At 44.1% G+C, this 20,716-nt stretch overlaps 1 protein-coding gene across 1 annotated transcript in view; it reads left to right on the top strand.

Moving 5' to 3' along the window:
- SLC16A2 (solute carrier family 16 member 2) overlaps positions 1-20,716 on the top strand; it is a 157,129-nt gene that overhangs the window by 116,020 nt on the left and 20,393 nt on the right. Inside the window, exon 5 of the mRNA XM_056859733.1 lies at positions 16,648-16,792. Coding sequence (XP_056715711.1) covers positions 16,648-16,792 — 145 coding nt within the window. The remainder of the gene's footprint in view (positions 1-16,647; positions 16,793-20,716) is intronic.

Here is a 20,716-nt window from a genome sequence, read left to right as displayed (position 1 = left end):
CCTTGTGGTAGCAACCAGCTGTATTTTATTCCTTTATTTCTTAGCAATTCAACAAAGTCTTTATATATGGCTCTCTTTTCAATCAGGTGACGTGGAATGTCTTTGAGAATTATCAGTGGTGTGTTATCGACACTCAGTTGATTCTCCAGTTGGAATTTCATGATAATATTTTTCATCCTGATGTCAAAGAAGGAGATCAAGATCACTCTGGCTTTTGTTTTCTGTACCCGTGTTGATAAGGGAATTCTATATATCTTGTTTATTGCATCATTCAATTCTTGTACATTTAAATGAAATATTTCAGCCAGTGATCTGATGATATCTTCTCTGGTACCCCCAAGTCTTTCCGGTAAATTGCGTATGCGTAAATTACATTCTCTTTGTTGTAAATCCAGAATGGCTAATTGGTCTTTCATTTGTTGTTCCTGGAGTTGTATTGCTTCAATTTGGTGTGCTTGGGATTTCATGTCTTTTTTAACTCCTTTCAAATCTTCCGTATTATTTTTAATTGAAAGTTCCATCTTGTTCATGCCATCTTTCATTTGTCTAACTTGGTCTTTTATTTCCTTGATCTCATTTATAATATCAGCAAACGTCTGGGTAATAATTAAAGTCATTTGTGTAACTGATTGTTCTTGTTGCTTGGAGACCTGTTCAAACTTCTTTACTAATTCATTTATTAATTTATTTTGCTTAGCCAACATTTCCTGTATCTTCTGATAATTTATTTCCATGATTCTCTGTGGCTTTTTCTTCTTTTCCCCGACTAAAAATAAATGTAAGCATCCAATCCATTGTTAGAAAACTACTGAGTTATGAAGAAAGTCTATTGGCTTTGGTGCTGTTGCTAGGCAGAACAGGAAGATACGAGGTTGTGAGCCTTCCGTGACTCTCACTCTAATTAAAGAAGGTAGGATCTATTTTGTTGCTGCACTGAGTGAGGCACATCCGGCTCGACCCTCCTCTTTGATTTCCAAGTCCTAAAAAGGTCACTTCCTGAGTACGTGCCTGGAGGACTCTTCCAAGATAGCCAAATCGAAAGTTAAGAAATACTCCTCCTCCCCTTCACACCGCAGCCGCCGATTGGAAGCTATCGATGCCACTCAAGTCTTTCAGGTTGTTTTTATTTGCCTGCTAATTCAATTTTTGCTAATTGAACAGTCTTTTTAGTCGGAAGATCATTTAAAGTCCTGGGTAATGGGGTGCAGAGTCTTAATCGTGTTTTAAAAAGATTCAGTCGTCCTAAATCCGATTTGATAATCAAAGGGAGTTCATGTAACTTACATGGAGATTGGAAGACGGGGTTCTCTGTTATTTACTTGTTCGATATTTGGTGTAAGGTAGAGGAGATTGCAGCTTCTATCCTCAAGGCGTTCGCGGCGATGGACGTCCTCCTCAGCCGGCGGGACTTTGACCAACCCTCCTCCTCAGCGAGAGCTCTCACGGGAGGGGGTTGGGAGTCAAACCGCTCTTCTATGGCAGCAGGGGGTTGCCTGCATTCCGATCCACTATTTAGGATCGGAGATGGGGCTTTTTGATGGAGCCCCGATTCAAAACGCCTCTTGGTTCCTCCGAGTGGACTCAGGAGACATGGCGCTGGGTCAGTGTCTCTACCGGAAGTCGCCACACTGTCAAGTTTTGATGTGCTGTCATACCAGATGCATGCAAACTACTCTGCAATAGCAAATAGCTCTGATTTTGCTCCCAATGACCAGAAGGGATGTTGAAAAGTGAAGAGGAAACCTTTGGTCAGTGAAGTTTTCTGTAACTTCCTTATTGATTTCTTCGACTTTCTAGCAAATTGTGTGATGTAGTTTGAAACCATGGGTGGACCAGAGGTAAAGGGAAAGGCCCCTTTACTGGTACATAGTCAACCATCTTTTTCTTCCATCTCAAAGGTTTCTTCTGCATCAGGACCATGTAAGTCTGTCATGAATTTTGCCACACCTTGGCCAGGGACAGTATGGGGAGTTGATGAGTATTGCTTATTTTAGTTGCATTTGCTGTCAGGATGAAGGAGGTAGTCCCTGATGGTGCAACATTGTCCTCAATCAGGGCTGTTTTCCATTCAGAATCCTGTAGCAGGTCACCAGCCATTCACCATAGAGGGATTTTGAAGTCGAGACCTCCAAACTGACAACATAGAAATCCTCACCAAGCATGTCTTGACTGTGGCACTGGGCATATTAACTAAAGCAAAATGTAGCGGATCAAGAACTTTGGGGTGGGTTGTGGCTCAGTAGTCAAGCATCTGCTTGGCATGCAGAAGGGCCTAGGTTCAATCCCTGTCATCTCCTGTTAAAAACAAGAAGAATCAAATAAAAGGTGATGTGAAGACTTTTACCTGAGACCCTGGGAGGGGGGGCACTGCCAGTCTCAGTAGACAACACTGACCTTATTGGACCAATGGTCTGATTCAGTATAAGGCAGATTCTTGTGTTCATATGTTTATTGTTACTGGTTATTTGCCCTGAATTGCAGGATGCGCTAAATAATGTCTATTCCATCACTGACTATGGCGACAGCTGCATCCTTTTCTTCAAAGAGGCAAATGAGAAGATACACATGTTTAGCCTGTAACTTCTGGTTGCCAAGATTCATGACGAGTCCCCTGAGCAACATAACCACCTTTTTTAGGCTTTTCTTTTGGGGGAAGAGGAACACCCTCTTGGATCTACCTGACTTCTTTCTCGGGCCTTTCCACTCCACCTCCAGTTTCATGCATCACCGGCTCTGGCACTGTCCCATAATCGAAATTGGGGGCCACAGCTGTGGGATAATATAGTGGGTAGCAATGGTTTTGTGGTACACACAAGTGAAAGAAATGGAAAAACACCAGTGCTGGTCCCACAGAAATATCCCTGCACAGAGGTGTTGTGGGGAGTATTTTCAAGTGCCAATGCTATGAAGAATCATACACCCCAATTCATCAGACGTGAAATGTTGGCAGGCTGCTGTTGCAAATCCATCATCTCCTTCTAAAGCATATTCATACCTGACATCGATGCCAAGAAACTGGGTTTCCATGGGAGGGTATGTCTATCAAGACCTCCATGTAGTGGAATCAAAGATTTCCAGGGCTCTCTGTGTTGCTTCTTAGCTGCATTGGCAGTCTCTTCATTGTAATTAAGAGGACCACACGGCATATATCTCTATCAGATTTTTCTTTTCTTCCTACTTTTGAAATGTGGGCTGTGGAGTGAGCTGCTTGCTCAAAGCTGTGTGAATCCATGGCTTCCTTCAAAAGTTGCAGCCATTAAAAAACGTATGTAGGGGTTTTTGTATAAAATAGGATGCATTTGTAGATGAATAATTGAATACATGCCATGTTAAATAATAATAATAATGGTAGACTGCCTCTCTGGAGCACAGGGAGGAAGCACCATTACTGGCATTTGGACCATCTTCCTGCCTATATGTCTGTAATTCTAACTGCAAAACTGGGCTTGTCCCATAGCCAAGGACTCTGTTCTGAGCAGCCTTCACACATCATCAGCCTGAGCCTCCATTCAGCAGAATTACAGATCAGATAAAGCTATGCTGGCCATTGACCGTAACAAACAAACAAACAAACAAACAAGAGCAGATAAATTAAGGAAAATTAGCACAATTAGTGCAAAGTGGTGGACCAGATCTTTTTTGTATGCCAAGAGCAGAACTTGGAACCACATAGGATGAAAACTCCTTCAGATGATCCCGCTCATTATTTTCAAGAAAAGCCTTTCAGATCTGTGAGGAGCAAATGCAAGGTAAAAGAAGACATAGGCCCACTGTTGGGTGAAAACGGAATAACTTGGACAGAGGACAGAGAGAAAGCAGAAAGGCTCAGTGCCTATTTTGCCTCAGTTTTTTCCCTGAAAAAAGAAAACAGGCTCATCTAGAGATGATAGTAGGCAAGGCATGGCATCTGGGCTGCTGGTTGATATGAACAGAGAGGTAGTTGAGAAGCACCTGGCTGCATTGGATTAGTACATATCCCCCGGGCCAGATGGTATGCACCCGAGAGTGCTCAAATAACTTTCTAGAGAGCTTGCAGAGCCTTTGTCCATCATCTTCCACACCTCTTGGAGGACAGGAGACATGCCACAAGGCTGGAGGAGGGCAAACGTCATCCCAATTTTCAAAAAAGGGAGGAGGCATGACCCAGGAAACTACAGGCCAATCAGTTTCACCTCTGTCCCAAGGAAGATACCAGAGCAGATATTAAAGAGATCAATCTGTGAGCATCTGAAAGACAACTCGGGGATCCGAGGAAGTCAACATGGAGTTGTCCCCAACAGGTCCTGCCAGACCAACCTTGTTTCATTCTTTGATTGAATGAGGAGCTTACTGGATTGAGGGAATGAGATTGATGTTGTTTGCCCAGATTTCAGTAAGGTTTTTGACAGGGTTCCCCATGATGTTCTGATGAGTAAACTAGATGACTGAGGACTGGATTCTAGGATAGTTAGGTGGGTAGTGAACTGGTTGGAGAACCGCACTCAAAGAGTAGTTATCAACAGCAGTTCATCTGAATGGGGGGAGATGTCCAGTAGGGTGCCACAGGGTTCGGTTCTGGGCCTGGTACTGTTCAATATTTTTATAAATGATCTGGATGAGGGTGTGGAGGGACTACTCATTAAATTTGCAGATGACACCAAATTGGGAGGAGCAGCAAACACACCAGAAGACAGAGATAGAATTCAACAAGATCTGAACACACTGGAAAAGTGGGTGGATGTGAACAAGATGCAGTTCAACAAGGAGAAGTGCCAAGTTCTGCATCTAGGTAACAAAAATGAGGAACATACATACTGGATGGGGGATACATGTCTGGGTGGCAGTGTATATGAACAAGATCTTGGGATACGGGTGGACTGTAAGTTAAATATGAACAGCCAGTGTGACGTGACAAAAAAAAACTAATGCGATCTTGGGGTGTGTCAACAGAGGCATAACATCCACATCTCAAGATGTCATAGTTCCGCTGTACACAGCATTGGTCAGGCCACACCTGGAGTAGTGTGTGCAGTTCTGGAGGCCTCACTTCAACAAGGATGTGGACAGAATCGAGCAGGCGCAGAGGAGAGCGATGCCTGGAGACCGTGAGGAAAGGCTGAGGGACTTGGGAATATTTAGAATGGAGAAGAAGAGGTTGAGGGGGGACATGATTGTTTTCTTTAAGTATTTGAAGGGCTGTCACTTAGAGGAGGGCAGGGAGCTGTTCCTGTTGGCAGCAGAGGATAGGACTCATAATAATGGGTTTAAATTGCAGGCGGAGAGGTACCGGCTGGATATTAGGGAAAAGATTTTTACAGTAAGAGTTGTTCAACAGTGGAATCAGCTACCTAGGGAGGTGGTGAGCTCCCCCTCGCTGGCTTATAAACAAGGTTTCTTTCCGTTTCTAGAAAACCAGCTAAATAATTCTTGTTTTTCTCCAGTGGACTGCTTGATGATGGTGGTAAAGACTTTAGTGCATAACAACCCACATTTCTTGGTCTTTGCATTCCTTCTTAATCTCCTATAATACCTTCAAGAATGGGACATTGCATGAAGTCTACAAGACTGGCTTGGGCTCACGCTGACTTGTGGCAGAGGGTTTGGGGTTTTGTAAATGAAAATTCAAATCAAATTCCCCGTCAATTCTCTGTTAGTGACCTGCATGCTTGTGAGTTTCTGGAAATGAATACCTCCCTCTATGGAACATGCATTTTCCCCTCTTTCCTGGCTGCTTCTTACGTTACAGCAGTAATCGTTGCAGGATTGGAATCCTGTTTATACTCCTATTGTCGATTTACTGTCTGTTAAAAAAATTAGTAGCTTTTAGGTGCTTTGGAAATAAATATTTTTAAAATAATAATTAGGAAATAATGTTGGCATTCACTGCAAGAGGGAAATCCTGTTTTGTATGTCTGATCTAGTTAAAATACTCCTTTGGGCTGTGTTTGATGTAACGGGATTTGATAAAAGAACTCTTCCTTTGTCTTTGGGAGACAATATTTGGTTGTGCTTTTGCACTCAATTGACTTGAAATCCACAGATCCTGTTCTGGTTCAGCCTCATGTGTGCAAACAGCCTTGGTTGGGATGGTATCTAGGCAATCTTGCCACGAGTCCTGTAAGATGGAGCCGGCTTGGGGCTCCTGTTCTCAAGGAGCATCCCAGCATGACACGTTGCCAACTTTTAAAAGTGAACTTTGTTAGCTGCCTTGAGAACCTGTGTGGATGAGAAGGAGGAATCCTGAAATAAATAAATCAAATGGTGAAATGACTGAGGCAATCTCAAAAGCATTGTTTCTCCAAGGCATCCATTTGAATCCAACATACAATACAGGCTTGAACAGGAATTAACATCATTTGAATCCAACATACAATACAGGCTTGAACAGGAATTAACATCATGCCCCTAAGGCATCCCTCCCAACCTTTTTTATACTTTTTTTTTTGTAATGAAGAATTCTGGAGTACTTGAAAGCTAACATACTGTTCTGAAGAAGTGAGCTGTGGCTCACGAAAGCTCATACCCTACCAGAAAATATTTTTGTTAGTCTTTAAGGTGCTACTGGACTCTTGCCCTTTTCTAATACTGTTCTGTGTTATTCAGTTGGACTTAATAGATGGTATGATGTGTCATTTGGCCTGGAGATCTGCAGTTCACTAAAAAGGAGTTCAAAATCCCACTGGGCAAGCCAGAATCCTTGGATATCCCCAAAACTGCCTGTGGATCCTGGCCTGGGTCTAGATGGGTTTCCCTCCCTGAAGGCTCTGTTCCTCCATTGTATATCTTCTGGAAGGCAGCAAATAGTTTAATACTCAAAGGGCCAGGCCCAAAACTCTGTCCTGAGAGGAGAAGTATTAATGTGTTGGTTTCCCCAGTGACCATGGGTAAGATTAGCCTCAGAAAATTTAGCACCCATTATTCCATGTGCATGCTCATGTTTGCAAGCAAGGAAGTGTTCTGTGGTGGTTCTTATATCACAATTCAAGAAAATGTGGACTATATTTTCCAACTCAGACTCATAGCGCAATGATTCCTAAACTGTGTACCAGGGCATAGTAGTGAAAGAAGGACATAATTAAATATGCCTCCATGATAAGAGAGGCAGTAAACCTCTGGATACCAGTGCCAGGAGGCAACATCAGGGAAAGGCCTCAGCCTCTATGCCCTGTTGTTGGCCCTCCAGAGGAACTGGTTGTCCACTGTGTGAAACAGGATGCTGGACTATATGGATGTCTGGTCTGATCCAGCAGGGTTCTTCATAAATTCTAAGACCCTATGAATACACATCTGCAGAGGAAGTGGTCTGCTTTGCCTCTGCATGATTAACTGCTTGCCATTGGCTGTTGCTGCAAGGAAGAAACCGATAATGTCTCAGCATTAGGTGCAGTTGGGTCTTTATGTGTGCCCCCATAGCCAGAATTTTGAGGGAAGCTAGTCCATAGGACTAAAAACTGAAACAGTAAAAAACTGAAACGGGACAAGTGGGATTGTCCTAACATGAGTGCTGTCAACACTGTTGTGCGTCATGGCATTGCATAATAGGATACATTAAGATTCCTGGAATGGGACAGACCCACAGGGGGATGTAATCGGCTCGCCTACTAACATTTGAGCAATCCTGCCTGCTTCCATGTCTTTGGGGCAACCCACAGATCCCTGAAATGGGTGCTTTCCCATCATTTCTCAAGCATTTAACTTGTGATGAGTGAAAAGACTACCTGTGACAAACCTTTAGTACAATATCTAATTATGATGCTTTTGTAACAGCTTAGAAAACAGTGAGGACAGTGCCCAAGGCTATTGGGGAGTTTGTCTTGAAACAATTATCTCTCCCCCCCCCCCCGCATTTTGTTTCTTTTCCAGGGAGTAAAGGAAAACAATTAAGAGTAATTTCCTATTATACAACTTGTTTTGGGCTCTGCTTGCAAGCAGAGGTGATTTGGCTATAATATCTGTAACTGCAGGGTGCCATCAGATTTGGAAAGCAATTTTCTAGGGGCTCTGGGGTGGCTTTTGACAGAGGCGGCATAGTTTATAGATCAGAAAATATATGCATCATACAGACAAGGTGGTGGGTCCGTGTTGATTCACGAATCTTTTGATGAGTTTTGGAACCAGTTTTACAAAGCTGATAATGTTTTTATGGGGGATGTGGGGTAGTTAAAAAAACATTTCAAGTTTTTAAAATTCAAGTCTAAAAAGAAAAGGGGGGAAGGATTTCCCAAAACATAGCCCAGTGTGAATCTGTGAAGACAGTGGCAGATTCTCTCAAGCGACGTAAGATTCTGCAATCTTTTGTTGTTTCTTCCAAACGTGCTTTTGTGGGGAGGGGTCTATGGCTCATTGGTGGCACATACCCTTTGTAGACAGAATGTCCCAGGTTCAGTCCCTGGCATCCCATTCAAGGCTGTCCCTTACTGGTCTCTAAGGTGCTACTGGATTCGAATCTAGCTCCCCAGACTTCAGTTCATTACATTTATTTAGTCACCACATTTATTTATTTATTTATTTACTTTATTTATATCTGTCTTTCTCCCCAATGGAGGTATATCATGATGGGTAGCCATTTTAGTCTGTCAATAGCAATATAAAAGAGCCAGAGTCCAGTAGCACCTTAAAGACTAACAAAATTTCTGGCAGGGTAAGAACTTTTGTGAGTCACGGCTCACATCTTCAGTTATGGTGCTGCTGGACTCTTGCTCTTTTCTTATATTGTGTATGTGGCTGGCTCAAGGTCACCCAGCAAGCCTCCGTGACAGAGTGGGGATTTGAACCTGAGTCTCCCAGATCCTAGCATGACACTAAGAATGCATCTCTTTACTCTTACCACACTTGATTTGAAATATGAATGTTGGAGCATTTTCTCATGAGATTTCTATACGTGATCATACAGAAATGGCTTTATTTATTTTATTTAAAATATTTAGATCCCAACTTATTTTCTTAGACTCAAGATGGCTAAAAACACATCGATAAGTTGCAAGTACACACACACAAAAAAACCCCAGCATGTCGCCTTAACAAGATAAAAACTGCACAAATTTAATATGGCACAGCCAAATATGCTAAAACAGTTTACCCTACACTCTCAGAAACCATCTGGCATGCTTTCCTAAAAGCCATCCGTGAATGTGCCCTCTGCCCCCACATACAGCAGAGAAAGCCCATGATCTGTTTGTTGCCATATGCATAGTCCTCTGGAAAAGCCACTTTAAGGAAGAGGCTGTCTGAAGAAAGTAGCTGGTGCTATACCATGCTTTCCCAAGAAGTTACTCCAATCTAATCCCATTCATTACAACGGGCTTAGACTGGAGTAACTCTCCTTAGGAAGGCACTGTTAAGAGTACACTGGGTGATGCAGTTCCATAAGTTTGCAAAGGGCTCTAAAAGGAATACCCAGCACTTTGCGAGTTGCCCAAAAGCCAACAGGTAATAAGTACAGTTGGCACAGCACCAGAGTTATGTCTTCCGAATGGTTGACCCAGACAGGAATCTTGTGGGTGTATCTGATACCATTTGAAGCTTCTGAGATGTCTTCAAAGTCAGCCCCATGTAGAGCACGTTTCAGTGATCAAGTTTTCATGTAGATTTAGAGGGTTAACTAGTTTGTACATGTTATGTAATTTGAAGTTTTACGGAAATGAACCGCATGACCACAGGGGAACATATGCACTACAGGCTAGGCAGCTGTTCCCTACGTAGGGATCTCTGGGCATTAAAGTTTTCAGAGAACTGTCAGTAGCCTGATAAGACTGCAGATCCCAGGATTCTTTTGGAGGAAGCCAATATTGCTGAATAGCAAAACTGGTATTTAAAGAAGTTTTTACTATAGATTTGTCCAACAGGTTTTGTTCTCAGTTGGAGGCAGAACTCCTTCTTTCATCTTGTGTTGTGGGAGTATATTTTCCCCCTTTCCCTTTCCTTTTTCTGAAGCACATTTCAGTAGGAAAACAGAAATCTATGTACAAAGAGAGTTTAATATGGTCTAAGACCAGCATAAAAACATACCAGATATACATACATAACATAACACATATAAAAGTGCATCAAGTGTGAGCCCCTATAACATCTTACAATCTCTCACTCATAAAAGCCGTTAAGTGCTTAATTAAAAATATTACATGTTTGGAATTAGTATAAATATAAATATAAAATCGCTCAACCATTAAGTTCGACCCATGCACGCCTGGTCCTCATTGCTTGCCACCCAAATTTGGCCACTTTAAAAGTTATCTCCATATCCTTGTCTAAGAGCATGTTAGAAAGACTAAAGGCTCTGGATCGCCCTGGGAGGTCCGATAATACAGAAAGAATGGCTTCTCGTATCTTGTTGTAGATTTTGCATTCAAACACAACGTGCTCAAGGGTCTCAGTACTCCCATCAGAGCAGGGGCATAATCGTCCTGCATATGGTATCTTTTTGTATCTCCCTTCCAAGACGGCTGAAGGGAGTGCGTTACATGTAAGTTCACAGTTCTAGAGTTTTCTTTTTCTTTAAGTTTTCTGAACTTCAGGTCAAGTCTTTTGATCTTTTCCTGTGAGTCTGAATTCAGGCCAGATTCAAATGGCAGCTCTTCATGTATAAATCCATCTTAATTACATTCTGAGTCTGGCCCATTAGATTGAAGGAATCTGCCTGATGCTTTTATTTCCATGTTTCTTGGAGTAATTTCCCCTAACAACTCCAGCAGTCCATTCGTTACAAGCCCTGCAGCGGCCATGTAACATTTCACTGCTTTGGCTTTAGTTGGCAAGAACAGTTTTGGCCATCTCCAGTTTAATGAGTCTTTCTAATCTTGGCTCCTTACTTTTTCCACCCTTCTCCTTTCATTTCTGTAGCTGTTCAGGGTAGCTGTTTGGAAGGAAGCCACGTAATCCTATTAGAAGTGCTTGGATTACACACTGTGCCCCTTGTTCATAACCAAAGAAGCCTGGTTGCATTTGGGTCTGCTCCCCTCCTGCTCTTTCTCTAATTATATTTTGTTCCCAGACTGAACAAGATTGTTGGTGTTAAGTGGATCCCCTGAGGTGCCCTACCGTTTCTCAATTATTCAGTCCTTCTTTATCTAGTCTCAGTTTATTACAGAAAAAGGTTTTGAATAAATTGGCTATTGGAAGCAAAAAAACAAAACAAAAAACACACCCATAATTAATTTAGAAAATGTGTCTGTTCTTACAATGGCATGTTTCTTTGTGTTGAGGATTTTGGGAAGCATGAAGTTGAGTACTCTGGCCATTTTAGTTTTCTTTTATAACATGCTATTTTCCCTCTTGGATACATACCTTAACATGGTAAGGGGGTTTGTGTGTTTCAGTAAAGCTGGGAGCAATACTGTAAGTGGCCTAGACTTTGTCAAGAGGCTCAACTCCTAGCAGAGTCACTCAAGGCGGAGTGGTCACAGCTGAGACACCAGACTAAGATGTGTCCACCCCCTTCAGGGATCAACTGCCACATCAGCAGAAGAGAACAGACAGTTCCAGTGGTGATGGGGGAGGAGGAATCCTCGAAGGGATTCCTACTACTGGGCAGTAGCAGTAGTGGAAGGTGATATTGGCGAAGGATCTTTCGTACACAACGGCTGTGCCGCTTCAGCTAACCCTGGTTAGTACTGTACAAAAGAAGGCAACGGTAAACCACTTCTGACTAACTCTTACCTCAAGAACCCTATTGGCAAAAGTCTCTCTTTTTAGTAATCGTTGGATGCAATCCAGAACTTCCCTTAACTCTTGACAGCAAATGGACTTGCTTGCTTGGGTGAAGTTTGTGGATGCTAGCCACTGTCTGGATAGGCTGGTAGGTAGTGGAGAGTAGGAGTCAATAGTCGTGGTGCGCATTGACACTCAGGATGTTGGGAAGTCCTGGAGGGAAAAAATTAAGTTGCTAGGCCAGAGGTTAATGTCCACAGTTTCTTAAAAAAATACTGCCTGTTCCATGTTCAGGGGCAGCTAGACAGGTAAAGATGAGGGGTCTCAATGCATGGATGAAAGGGTGGTGCTGGGAGGGACACTTTAAATTTGTTGGGCACTGGGGAATGTTTGGGGACCAGCTGACCCCATACCAAAAGTATTTCAACAGTCCTCTTATTGACCAGGATAATGTGTGTTCAGGTCATGAGAAATGGACAGAATTCCCACCTAGTCTAAATGATTGTTGCTTGGGACGGTTGGTCATGGAGCAGACTAGAGGGGAGGAAACCCTGGACTTGGCTTTTCACTTAAGTAGAGCCCTCCGGGGGGTGAACAGTTAAAAGACTATATAATCAACATTAAGAAAAAAAATCTATGTAAAACAGCAATAAAAAACAGGAAGGAGGATTAAGGGAATGACAAACAAAAGGAAAAGTCTTCACCTTCTGGCAAAAGTGATAGAGGGAGACAGACAGATTTCCCTGGGGAGGGAATCCCACAGTTTTGGTGGTATGACTGAGAAGGCCTTTTCTCCAGTTGCCACCTACCTACACTAGGTAATAGCGCTGGCCCATTGCAAGCATTCATGGGAAACTGAGTTTTCCCATGACACTTTGGAGAGGAAGCGGCCATTACAGACTGTAAAAAGTAAGTCTTTTTAAAATTTTCGAGGTAGAGGGGGGTAGCGCTGCCAGCTTCAGGTTGGGAAACTCCTGGAGATTTGGGGGTGGAGCCTGGGGAGGATAGGGACCTCAGTGGAATACAAGCAATGCCATAGAGTCCACCCTCCAAAGCTGCCATTTTCTCCAAGGGAACTGACCTCTGTCGTTTGGAGATGAGCTGTAATTCTGGGGGATCCCCATGTCTCACCTGAAGGCTGGCATCCCTAGGTCAGGTAGACTCAGGAATTGCTGCAAGATTGTGAGGGGTGGACTGACTGGGAACAGTGATGTATGTTTAGTATTAATGTGAACAGATGTTTGTTCAGAATCTCAAAAAAATGAGATTAGTCAAAACAAAACTGAAATGTAGGCTAAAGAGTTTTACACCCCAAGAGGATGCTAGGAAATAACTTAATTCCACAGTAATGGAAGCTCAAATAGAATCTATACCCCAAGTTAGGAAAGGTAACATCAAATCTAGGAGGATGCCAGCATGGTTAAGGAACAAAGGAAGGAAACCATGAAAGGCAATGAGGCTTTCTTTAAAAAGTGGAAGTCTTCTCTTAATAAGGTGAAGTACAGACTCTGGCAAAGTAAAGGTAAGGTGATTTTAAGATAGGTGAAAAGAGAATATGAGAAACAGGTTGCTAAAAAACATTAACAGTGCATTCCTGAGGTGGGGGGCTGAAAGTGCTCTGAAGGCAGTGTGACCCCTGCTGCCAGTGTAAGTGGCCTTTTACCACAAGAGGCACTTACGCTGGCGGTGGGGGCAGTTTTGTCGGCACCTGGGCGCCGTGGAGCTGCACACTGCTCTGCCGACGCCACAGTCTCTCTGGGACCTAAATCCCAGAAGAGAAATGCGGCGCCGGCACGGGGGGGGGGGGGCGTTCCCAGGGGCGTAGCTGATGGTAGTCAGTTTCCAAAGGCCCTCCTTCATCCTGGAAATGCCCCCTCCAGGAACAGCATTGCTGCGCCAGGTTTTCCTGGCAGAGCATTGCTGTTTTCTATGGGGGGGAAGCCCCATTTTCTTTTTAAACCTTCAAAAAAGGCCTTTTAAAGCCTTGCGTCTGCCAGGGAACCTCTTTAGAGGCACCACGACGGCGCCTCGGCTATACTGTGCCCACCGCAAGGCTCAGGAATGAGCTGTAAGACTAAAAATAAGAATTTCTTTAAAAAACACCAGAATCAGGAAACCAGCCAAGGAGGTAGCTGATACCTTGAACAAAAAAGAGGTGAAAAGGTTTGCTAAAGGAAGATGGGGCTATTGTGGAGAAAGTAAATTAATTATTTGCATCAATTTTCACTGCAGAAAATGGGGCAGTTACCCACACCAGTGAGGGTTTTCCAGTGAGGGTTTTAAAAAGAGCACATTTTAATTTTATTTAATTTTAAATAAACCAGAAGGAAGAGGGAAAATACTTTCAACAGTGAATGTCTAACTTATAAACTAATGAAGTTATGAATTATTTTTAAATAAATATTTCGATATCAGTTCTGCATACATTTGTCATTTCAGGAAGATAATTTTTTCTACATTCTAAACGTTGCAATCTATTATTTGATTTATATAGTCTTTTAAAAAATTACAATTTCATCTGAAGAGTTGTATTCAAAACATATGAGACACAAGAAAACATTCTGGAGTGTTTTTCTGAGTAGGCTTTTTAGTACTTTTTGGAATTTGCCCCACTTTGTTACAGTTTGGCCTTGGTGCTGCCCTCTGGGGTGAGCCTTCTATAATGACAAGAAAGATCTCCCCAAAAACTTCCTCTGAGCCTCATTGTGGCTTGAAATGCACACTGATCCAAATGCCAAGCACATGGGAGCAAAACGCTAAGACAGTGGGCACAATCTCAAGAGCATTCAGTTAGGGTTGCCAGTTTCCAGGTGGTGGCTGGAGATCTCCTGGAATTACAACTGGTCTCCAGGTTTCAGAGATCAGTTCCCCTGGAGAAAGTGGCTGCTTTGGAGGGTGGACTCTATGGCAGTATTATCCCACTGAGCTCCCTCCCCTCTCAAAACCCCGCCCTCCACCCCCAAAATCTCCAGGAATTTCCCAACCCACAGCTGGCAACCCTGTTCAGCATACCTGTTGAACACAGTACAAATAAAATGTCTAACTGAGCTTTGTTCTGATGGGGTTCAATAGGACATTTCGATTACCTTGCCTTCAGAAGTTTAGCTACTTCCACACCACAGCACATTCTAAGGTGTGATCCTGTGCTGCTATCACGAGCACAACTTAGAGGGGAGGATGTTTCTCTCCACACTTATCTCCATAGAACAGTGGTCCTTTGGAACATGCACTCTGGAGCAAGAGCTGCTCCCTACAAAAGGAGGGCACGTCACCAATCAGCAAACACTGCATTGTGCCCCGAAGTATACAAACTTGGTGATAGCTCTTGCTCAATAGCAGCAAGAACAGGATTTTGGTTTTGTTGTTATATTTTAACCTATGGAATCAAATAGCTGCTGCCATCGGCATTCCTGCTACTTCTGGCTGCTGATTTGGAACCAAAAGCCATTGGCGCGCAGCACCTTTCCTCCTGAGGACTGGTTCCAACATACACCATCATCTAATCCTTTGACAGTGTGCCACAGAATGGGTGTTACGGTTGCCTGCCTCCAGGTGGGGCCTCAAGTTCTCCTGAAATTACAGCTGATCTCCAGATTACAGAAATCAGTTCCCCTGGAGAAAATGGCAGCTTTGGAGAATGGACCCTATGGCATTATACCCCACTGAGGTCCCTCCCCTCCCTAAACCCTGCCCTCTAGGCTCCACCCCCAAATATCTAGGGATTTCCCAATCCTGAGCTGGCAACCCTAGTTGGTGTACTGCCTCTGTTGACAACCCTGATGTTAGAGGGGACAGGAAGACACTGGCTGGGGTCCCTCTTGGCAGTTCCCTATATGCAGATGGCATCTTTGGTGTTGCAATAAACATGCATGTCTGAACAGGCTATAGGCGGCCCTTGTAGGTTCCCAGTAAGATGAAGAAGTTGAGAGAAAAGAATGCAGATCTTTCCCTTCATATAATTACATCCATAACTCCCCTCCCCCGCACCATCTAGGTAACCTGTATCCATCCTTGAAAATTTCCTGTTCAACCAGAGAAGAGCATCTTCCATGCACTCCCTTGATGGTCCTGTTGTCTGCCCCCATCTAGGGTTTCCAATCTCCAGGTAGTAACTGGAGATCTCCTGCTATTACAACTAATCTCCAGCCGATAGCGATCAGTTCACCTGAAGAAAATGGCTGCTTTGGCCATTGGACTCTATGGCATTGAAGTCCCTTCCCTTCCCTCCCCAAACCTCCTCAGACTCCACCACAAAAACCTCCTGCTGGTGGCGAAGAGGGACCTGGCAACCCTAGCCCCATCCTATGACTCCCCCTTTTCTCCCATTGGACCTCCAGCTTTCCTTCAAGTGAACACAGTCAAAATTCAGACATGTACGGTTCACTCATCTCAAGCCAGTGGGGAGACACTGGCTCATCTTTAAGGCAAAGTTCTCTCCTTGCAGACGGGGAGAAGATCTGTTATGAGCAACGTTTATTTCACATCTTCAAGAGATGACCCTTTTATTTATATCCCAAACGAGGTGTTTTATAAACAGGTCTCTGCTACTCGGCAGATGAGATGGGTGGTGGCTCTCCATGGGCAAGAGCAGTTGCAACACATGGTGCCCAGTTGGTGAGGTGGTGGCCCCAATTGTGGGGAAGGGGGAGGGCTTTTTTCTTGGGTTTGAGGCAAGGCCTATTACACAGACCTGGGTTTGTCTCTCTTGTTTCAGAGGGTAGCTGTGTTGGTCTGCAGTAGAAGAGCTAGATTCGAGTCTAGTAGCACCTTCAAGACCAACAGGATTGGGGGGGGGGGTTGTTGAGCTTTCGAGAGTCAAAGCTCCTCTTGCCAGACAACGCATCTGACAAAGGGAGCTTTGACTCTCAAAAGCTTATACCTCAAAAATCTTATTGGTCTCTAAGCTACCGGACTCGATTCTAGCTCTGTCCTTTAGAACACTTGAGTTTAGCATGGCTTGTTTCTCTCTGATGCTCAGCTGACCCCAGCAAGACTGAATGTCCTCTCCTCCTTTCCCTACAGCCTGGGTTGGATCTTTGGGCATGGGGATGATCTTCTTCTGCTCTCCCATTGTGAGCATCTTCACTGACCGGATCGGCTGCAGGACGACGGCTGCCTCTGGAGCAGCTATTGCATTCATCGGACTCTTCTCCAGCTCTTTCACAAAGTAAGGCTTGGACGCTTGCTTTTATGAAGGCTGTCGCTTTCCTGTCGGCTTCTTTTTGATTCCTCTCAGAATGCTCCTGACTTTCGAGTGCCAAATCACTTGGAGGAGGCCAGTCTTTCGAGGAGGCCTGGGTGCCCCTGCTGCCTGCTCCCTTCTCTCACTTTCCTCTTTGCTCACTTGCAGTGGCAGACATACATTTTGGGGGCCCTGAAGCTTGAACTGTTATGGGGGCCCCTTCACAACTAGCAACAATAGGGCAACATCCAATAAGGTCAAAAGGGCCTTGCTGTCCTTGCAAGGACCTTGAGGCCCAAATGGTGGAGAACAGGGTGGTGGGGAGGAGTTCTTTAAAATGAGCCATCGAGTGAGTCCCTTCCCACCAGCAACGAGGTCTGGGTAACGGTTGTTATCTTCTTCAATAGGGTTGTTCTATGGCAGATCACAACTTTTAAAAAAATGAACTACTACATCACAGATTTGGATTAAAATTGCTGTACTGGGTTATCTCACATGTCAGTCACTGATGTGAATAAAAAATGTTGTAGAAGCAAAACAACAGTTATATAAAAACTCAATAGATAGCACTGAGGAGGACCGAAAATGCCATGAGGAAGAAAGACTCGGGTCAACCATTGTAAAGGCATTACCCTTGACATGACCTACATGAATACTTATGTTGAACTGTCTACAAAGAATTCTACCACTAGAAATTCAGGAAATGATAAATACGCCAGGACTCCAAAAAACTCAACTGAATAAGCAAAATATAAAATGTTTTACGCTAGAAAACAGAAATATCTCGGTAAATTTGGGAACTGAAGCACTAGTTGCTGGTTAACGAACCCAGTAGAAATATACACATAAAAATATCATCCATGCTATCTATGGACCAAGCTTAGAAGCACGCCTTCACCTATACATCTTTAACACTAAACACTAGCAAAAATAATTCAAAACTTACCAAAAACAAAGAAAAAGAACATTGGGAGGAATGAAAGTCACACCACCCAACATCAATGCACAGAGAAAAGTACTGGTTCATTCTCTAAAAGTGCGTGGTTGTCCTCAACAAGGGCCAGTGCTTTTTCGGCCTTGGTCCCAGCCTGATGGAATACTCTTCTGAGTGACATCAGGGCCCTGCGGGACCTTCAGAAGTTCCGCAGGGCCTGTAAAACCGAGCTATTCCACCAGGCCTACAACTGAGGGCAACCACAGGTTGTCATTGTTACTGGCCTCCCTCCCCCTCAGGACTTCTGATATAAGGATTTGGCTGTTTAGCCAGGCCTCCAATGGCCCTGTAATTATATGAGTACCATTTTGTTAACTGTATAAATTGTATTGAATAGTTTTATGAATTTTATTGATTACTTATACATTTTAGGTATATATGATTTTATTATGATTGTTGTTACCTGCTGTCAGGTAAGGGAGAGGAATAGGATCTTCAGTAGCTCCCACTACTCTGGTATGGGCCTATCTCAGGAGGGCCCAGAGCACCCTCCCTGCCCCTGGCTGTTTCTTCTACCAACAGGGTGTACTTTCTAGGTGACCAAATGAGGCGTGGAGAACCCAGGCAGAGTAACAAACAGTTTATTAAAGAGGTGTAATAATAATAACTCAAGCCACAATAGGATGACAAAACCAGTAAAGTCAGGCAATCAAACAAATAAAAACCCTAACACATCTGTCTTTACTATCCCTAGCCCTCTCCTGGCACTAGGCCTCAGGCTAACTCACCCCTTCCTGGATGAGGGATTCCTCTGTCTGCAGCAGCCTCTCCCCAGCCCTGCCCCCTAGGAGTGAACCCCCTCCCTTTTCAGGCAAGGCCTTTTATTCCTTCTGCCCAGGCACCACTCCCTTACCCCTGATTGGCCCTAGCCTTCCCTCCAAATCCTCTTCCACCAGTCACAAGGGCCAGAGGGTACCTGGGAGATGCAGGCCTGGTAACTACTTTAATATAGGCCTCCCAAGGGCCTGTAGGCCACACTTGAGGCCTAGGATCATAACACTTGCCATGAGCCCAGCTTTGACCGGGAATGAGGGAGGGCTATAAATTTAACTAATAAATAAATAAATAATAGGGACGTAGAAGGTCATCAGAGGAGGCTTGTTAGGATAAAGAGGTGAAAATATGATTGTTGGTGTTAAAATGCACAAGCGAGACAAGTGCAGCCTGAATTGAGAATTCAGACGTCTTTTTATGGTTCCGATTGGCTCTACCCTAAGGGCTGAGCTAGGGAACTATTAAGCCGAGCACCAACGAAGGATTTGAGGATCCAGCTGCCAAAATGTAGGCTATGAATAGATTCTGGCGAGCTCAGCGAGCCCTTACAGCTGGGGGTTCGGGCGCAGCAAGCCCCAGATAAAATTTTGAAATTTGACCAATTACAGGGACATTTTGAGGCCATATGAAATGGGTATTAGAGCATATTGTAAAGTCAATATTAAGTACTTCAACCCATTGGCTTATGATTCTATCACTAAAAAACTCCATTGATTTTGTTGAGAAATTCACTCATTAAAAAAAAGTTGCTTCAAAGGGCCCCTCCAGGATTAGGGGCCCTGAAGCTTAAGCTTCATCAGTTTCATAGTAGATCCGCCTCTGCTCACTTGAGAACTTTGCAGATTCCCTTCTCATGACTGTAGACAGGTTTCAGATGTGCACATTTCACTACACTACAGCCAGTGCTGCAGGAGTTTGTTGACCTTAAAGAGGAAATTTAATAGAGAGATTTCCTCTCCCCCCCCCAATATAAATGTCACCTCAACTGTCTGTGTTTACTGGGGATGCAGAGCTGTTTTCAGGGCCAGCTCTATAATGAGGCAAGGCACAATTGCAGCTTTGGGTGGTGGACTGGGGGGAGTGACAGTTTCTACCTTCACCCTTGCCTTTCTGCCACCACTTATCTCCGTTGTCCCTGCCCCCTCCCCAACTAGATAGGGTTGCCAGGTGCCCAGTGGTGGCGGACAAACCCCCGGCAATTTACCCCTCTGCCCGCCGACCACCTGAGGGTCGGTGGGCAAATGTGCACGCGCATGTAAACACCGTGGCACATCACTTCCGGTTTAAAACCAGAAGTGCCGCCTTTTTTAGGTAAAAGGCCCCTTGCAATGCATTTACAACCGGAAGTGCTGCATCGCAAGCGGCCCTTTACCACTCAAACTAAGAGTTTGAGTGGTATAAGGCTCTTTGTGAGGCAGCACTTCTGGTTGTAACCCAGAGGTGACGCGCATGCGCGTCGGTGCGTCAGTGCGACCCTTTGAGCTCTGCCCGTAACCCTAACCCTAACCCTCCCGCCGGAGGAGAGGGGGGACCTGGCAGCCCTACAACTAGAACAGTTAATACGTCTTTTCTCATCGCTTTCCAGGAATTTTGAAAAGCTGCCTGAACATTTGCAAGATTCCTCTTGTGAGAGTTCATGAAGCCCTGTTGGCCCACTGTGTCCAAACCATGCATGGGAGAGCTGAAAGGAAGTGGGACCGACATCTTCTTAAATTAGGCAGGTGGCAACCCAGGAGCCTTCTTGATGGTGGCGCCAAAACTCTGGCACTCTCTCCCCAGGGAGAGTCCTCTGTTCCCTTCTGTTGCCATCTTCTGCCAGTGAGAGACTTGTTTGTTTTGAGTGACATTCCCTCAATGAACTGTTGCAGCAGGCTTCAGGAGCTAGATTTTCAAACACAAAGACTCAAAGCCAGCTTTGGAAGAATCAGATTTATTATTTCAAATAGCTATTTGAGTCTCCAGACTCTGCCCTTCAGAGGCTTTCAAAATGGAGTTAGGAGCCCCAGACAAAACTGTGTTCAGACTTATATAACCTTTTAATTAGCTCATTATAATATTTTAACTATACATATTACATCATAGCTTTTCATTGGGCTCAGAGGTCTAGGGGATGATCCATAGAAATCAAAATAACTTTCATT

This window comes from Euleptes europaea, chromosome 13, assembly GCF_029931775.1.
Source record: "Euleptes europaea isolate rEulEur1 chromosome 13, rEulEur1.hap1, whole genome shotgun sequence".
Taxonomy (NCBI): Eukaryota; Metazoa; Chordata; class Lepidosauria; order Squamata; family Sphaerodactylidae; genus Euleptes; species Euleptes europaea.
This window is presented reverse-complemented; position numbering and strand designations above follow the sequence as displayed.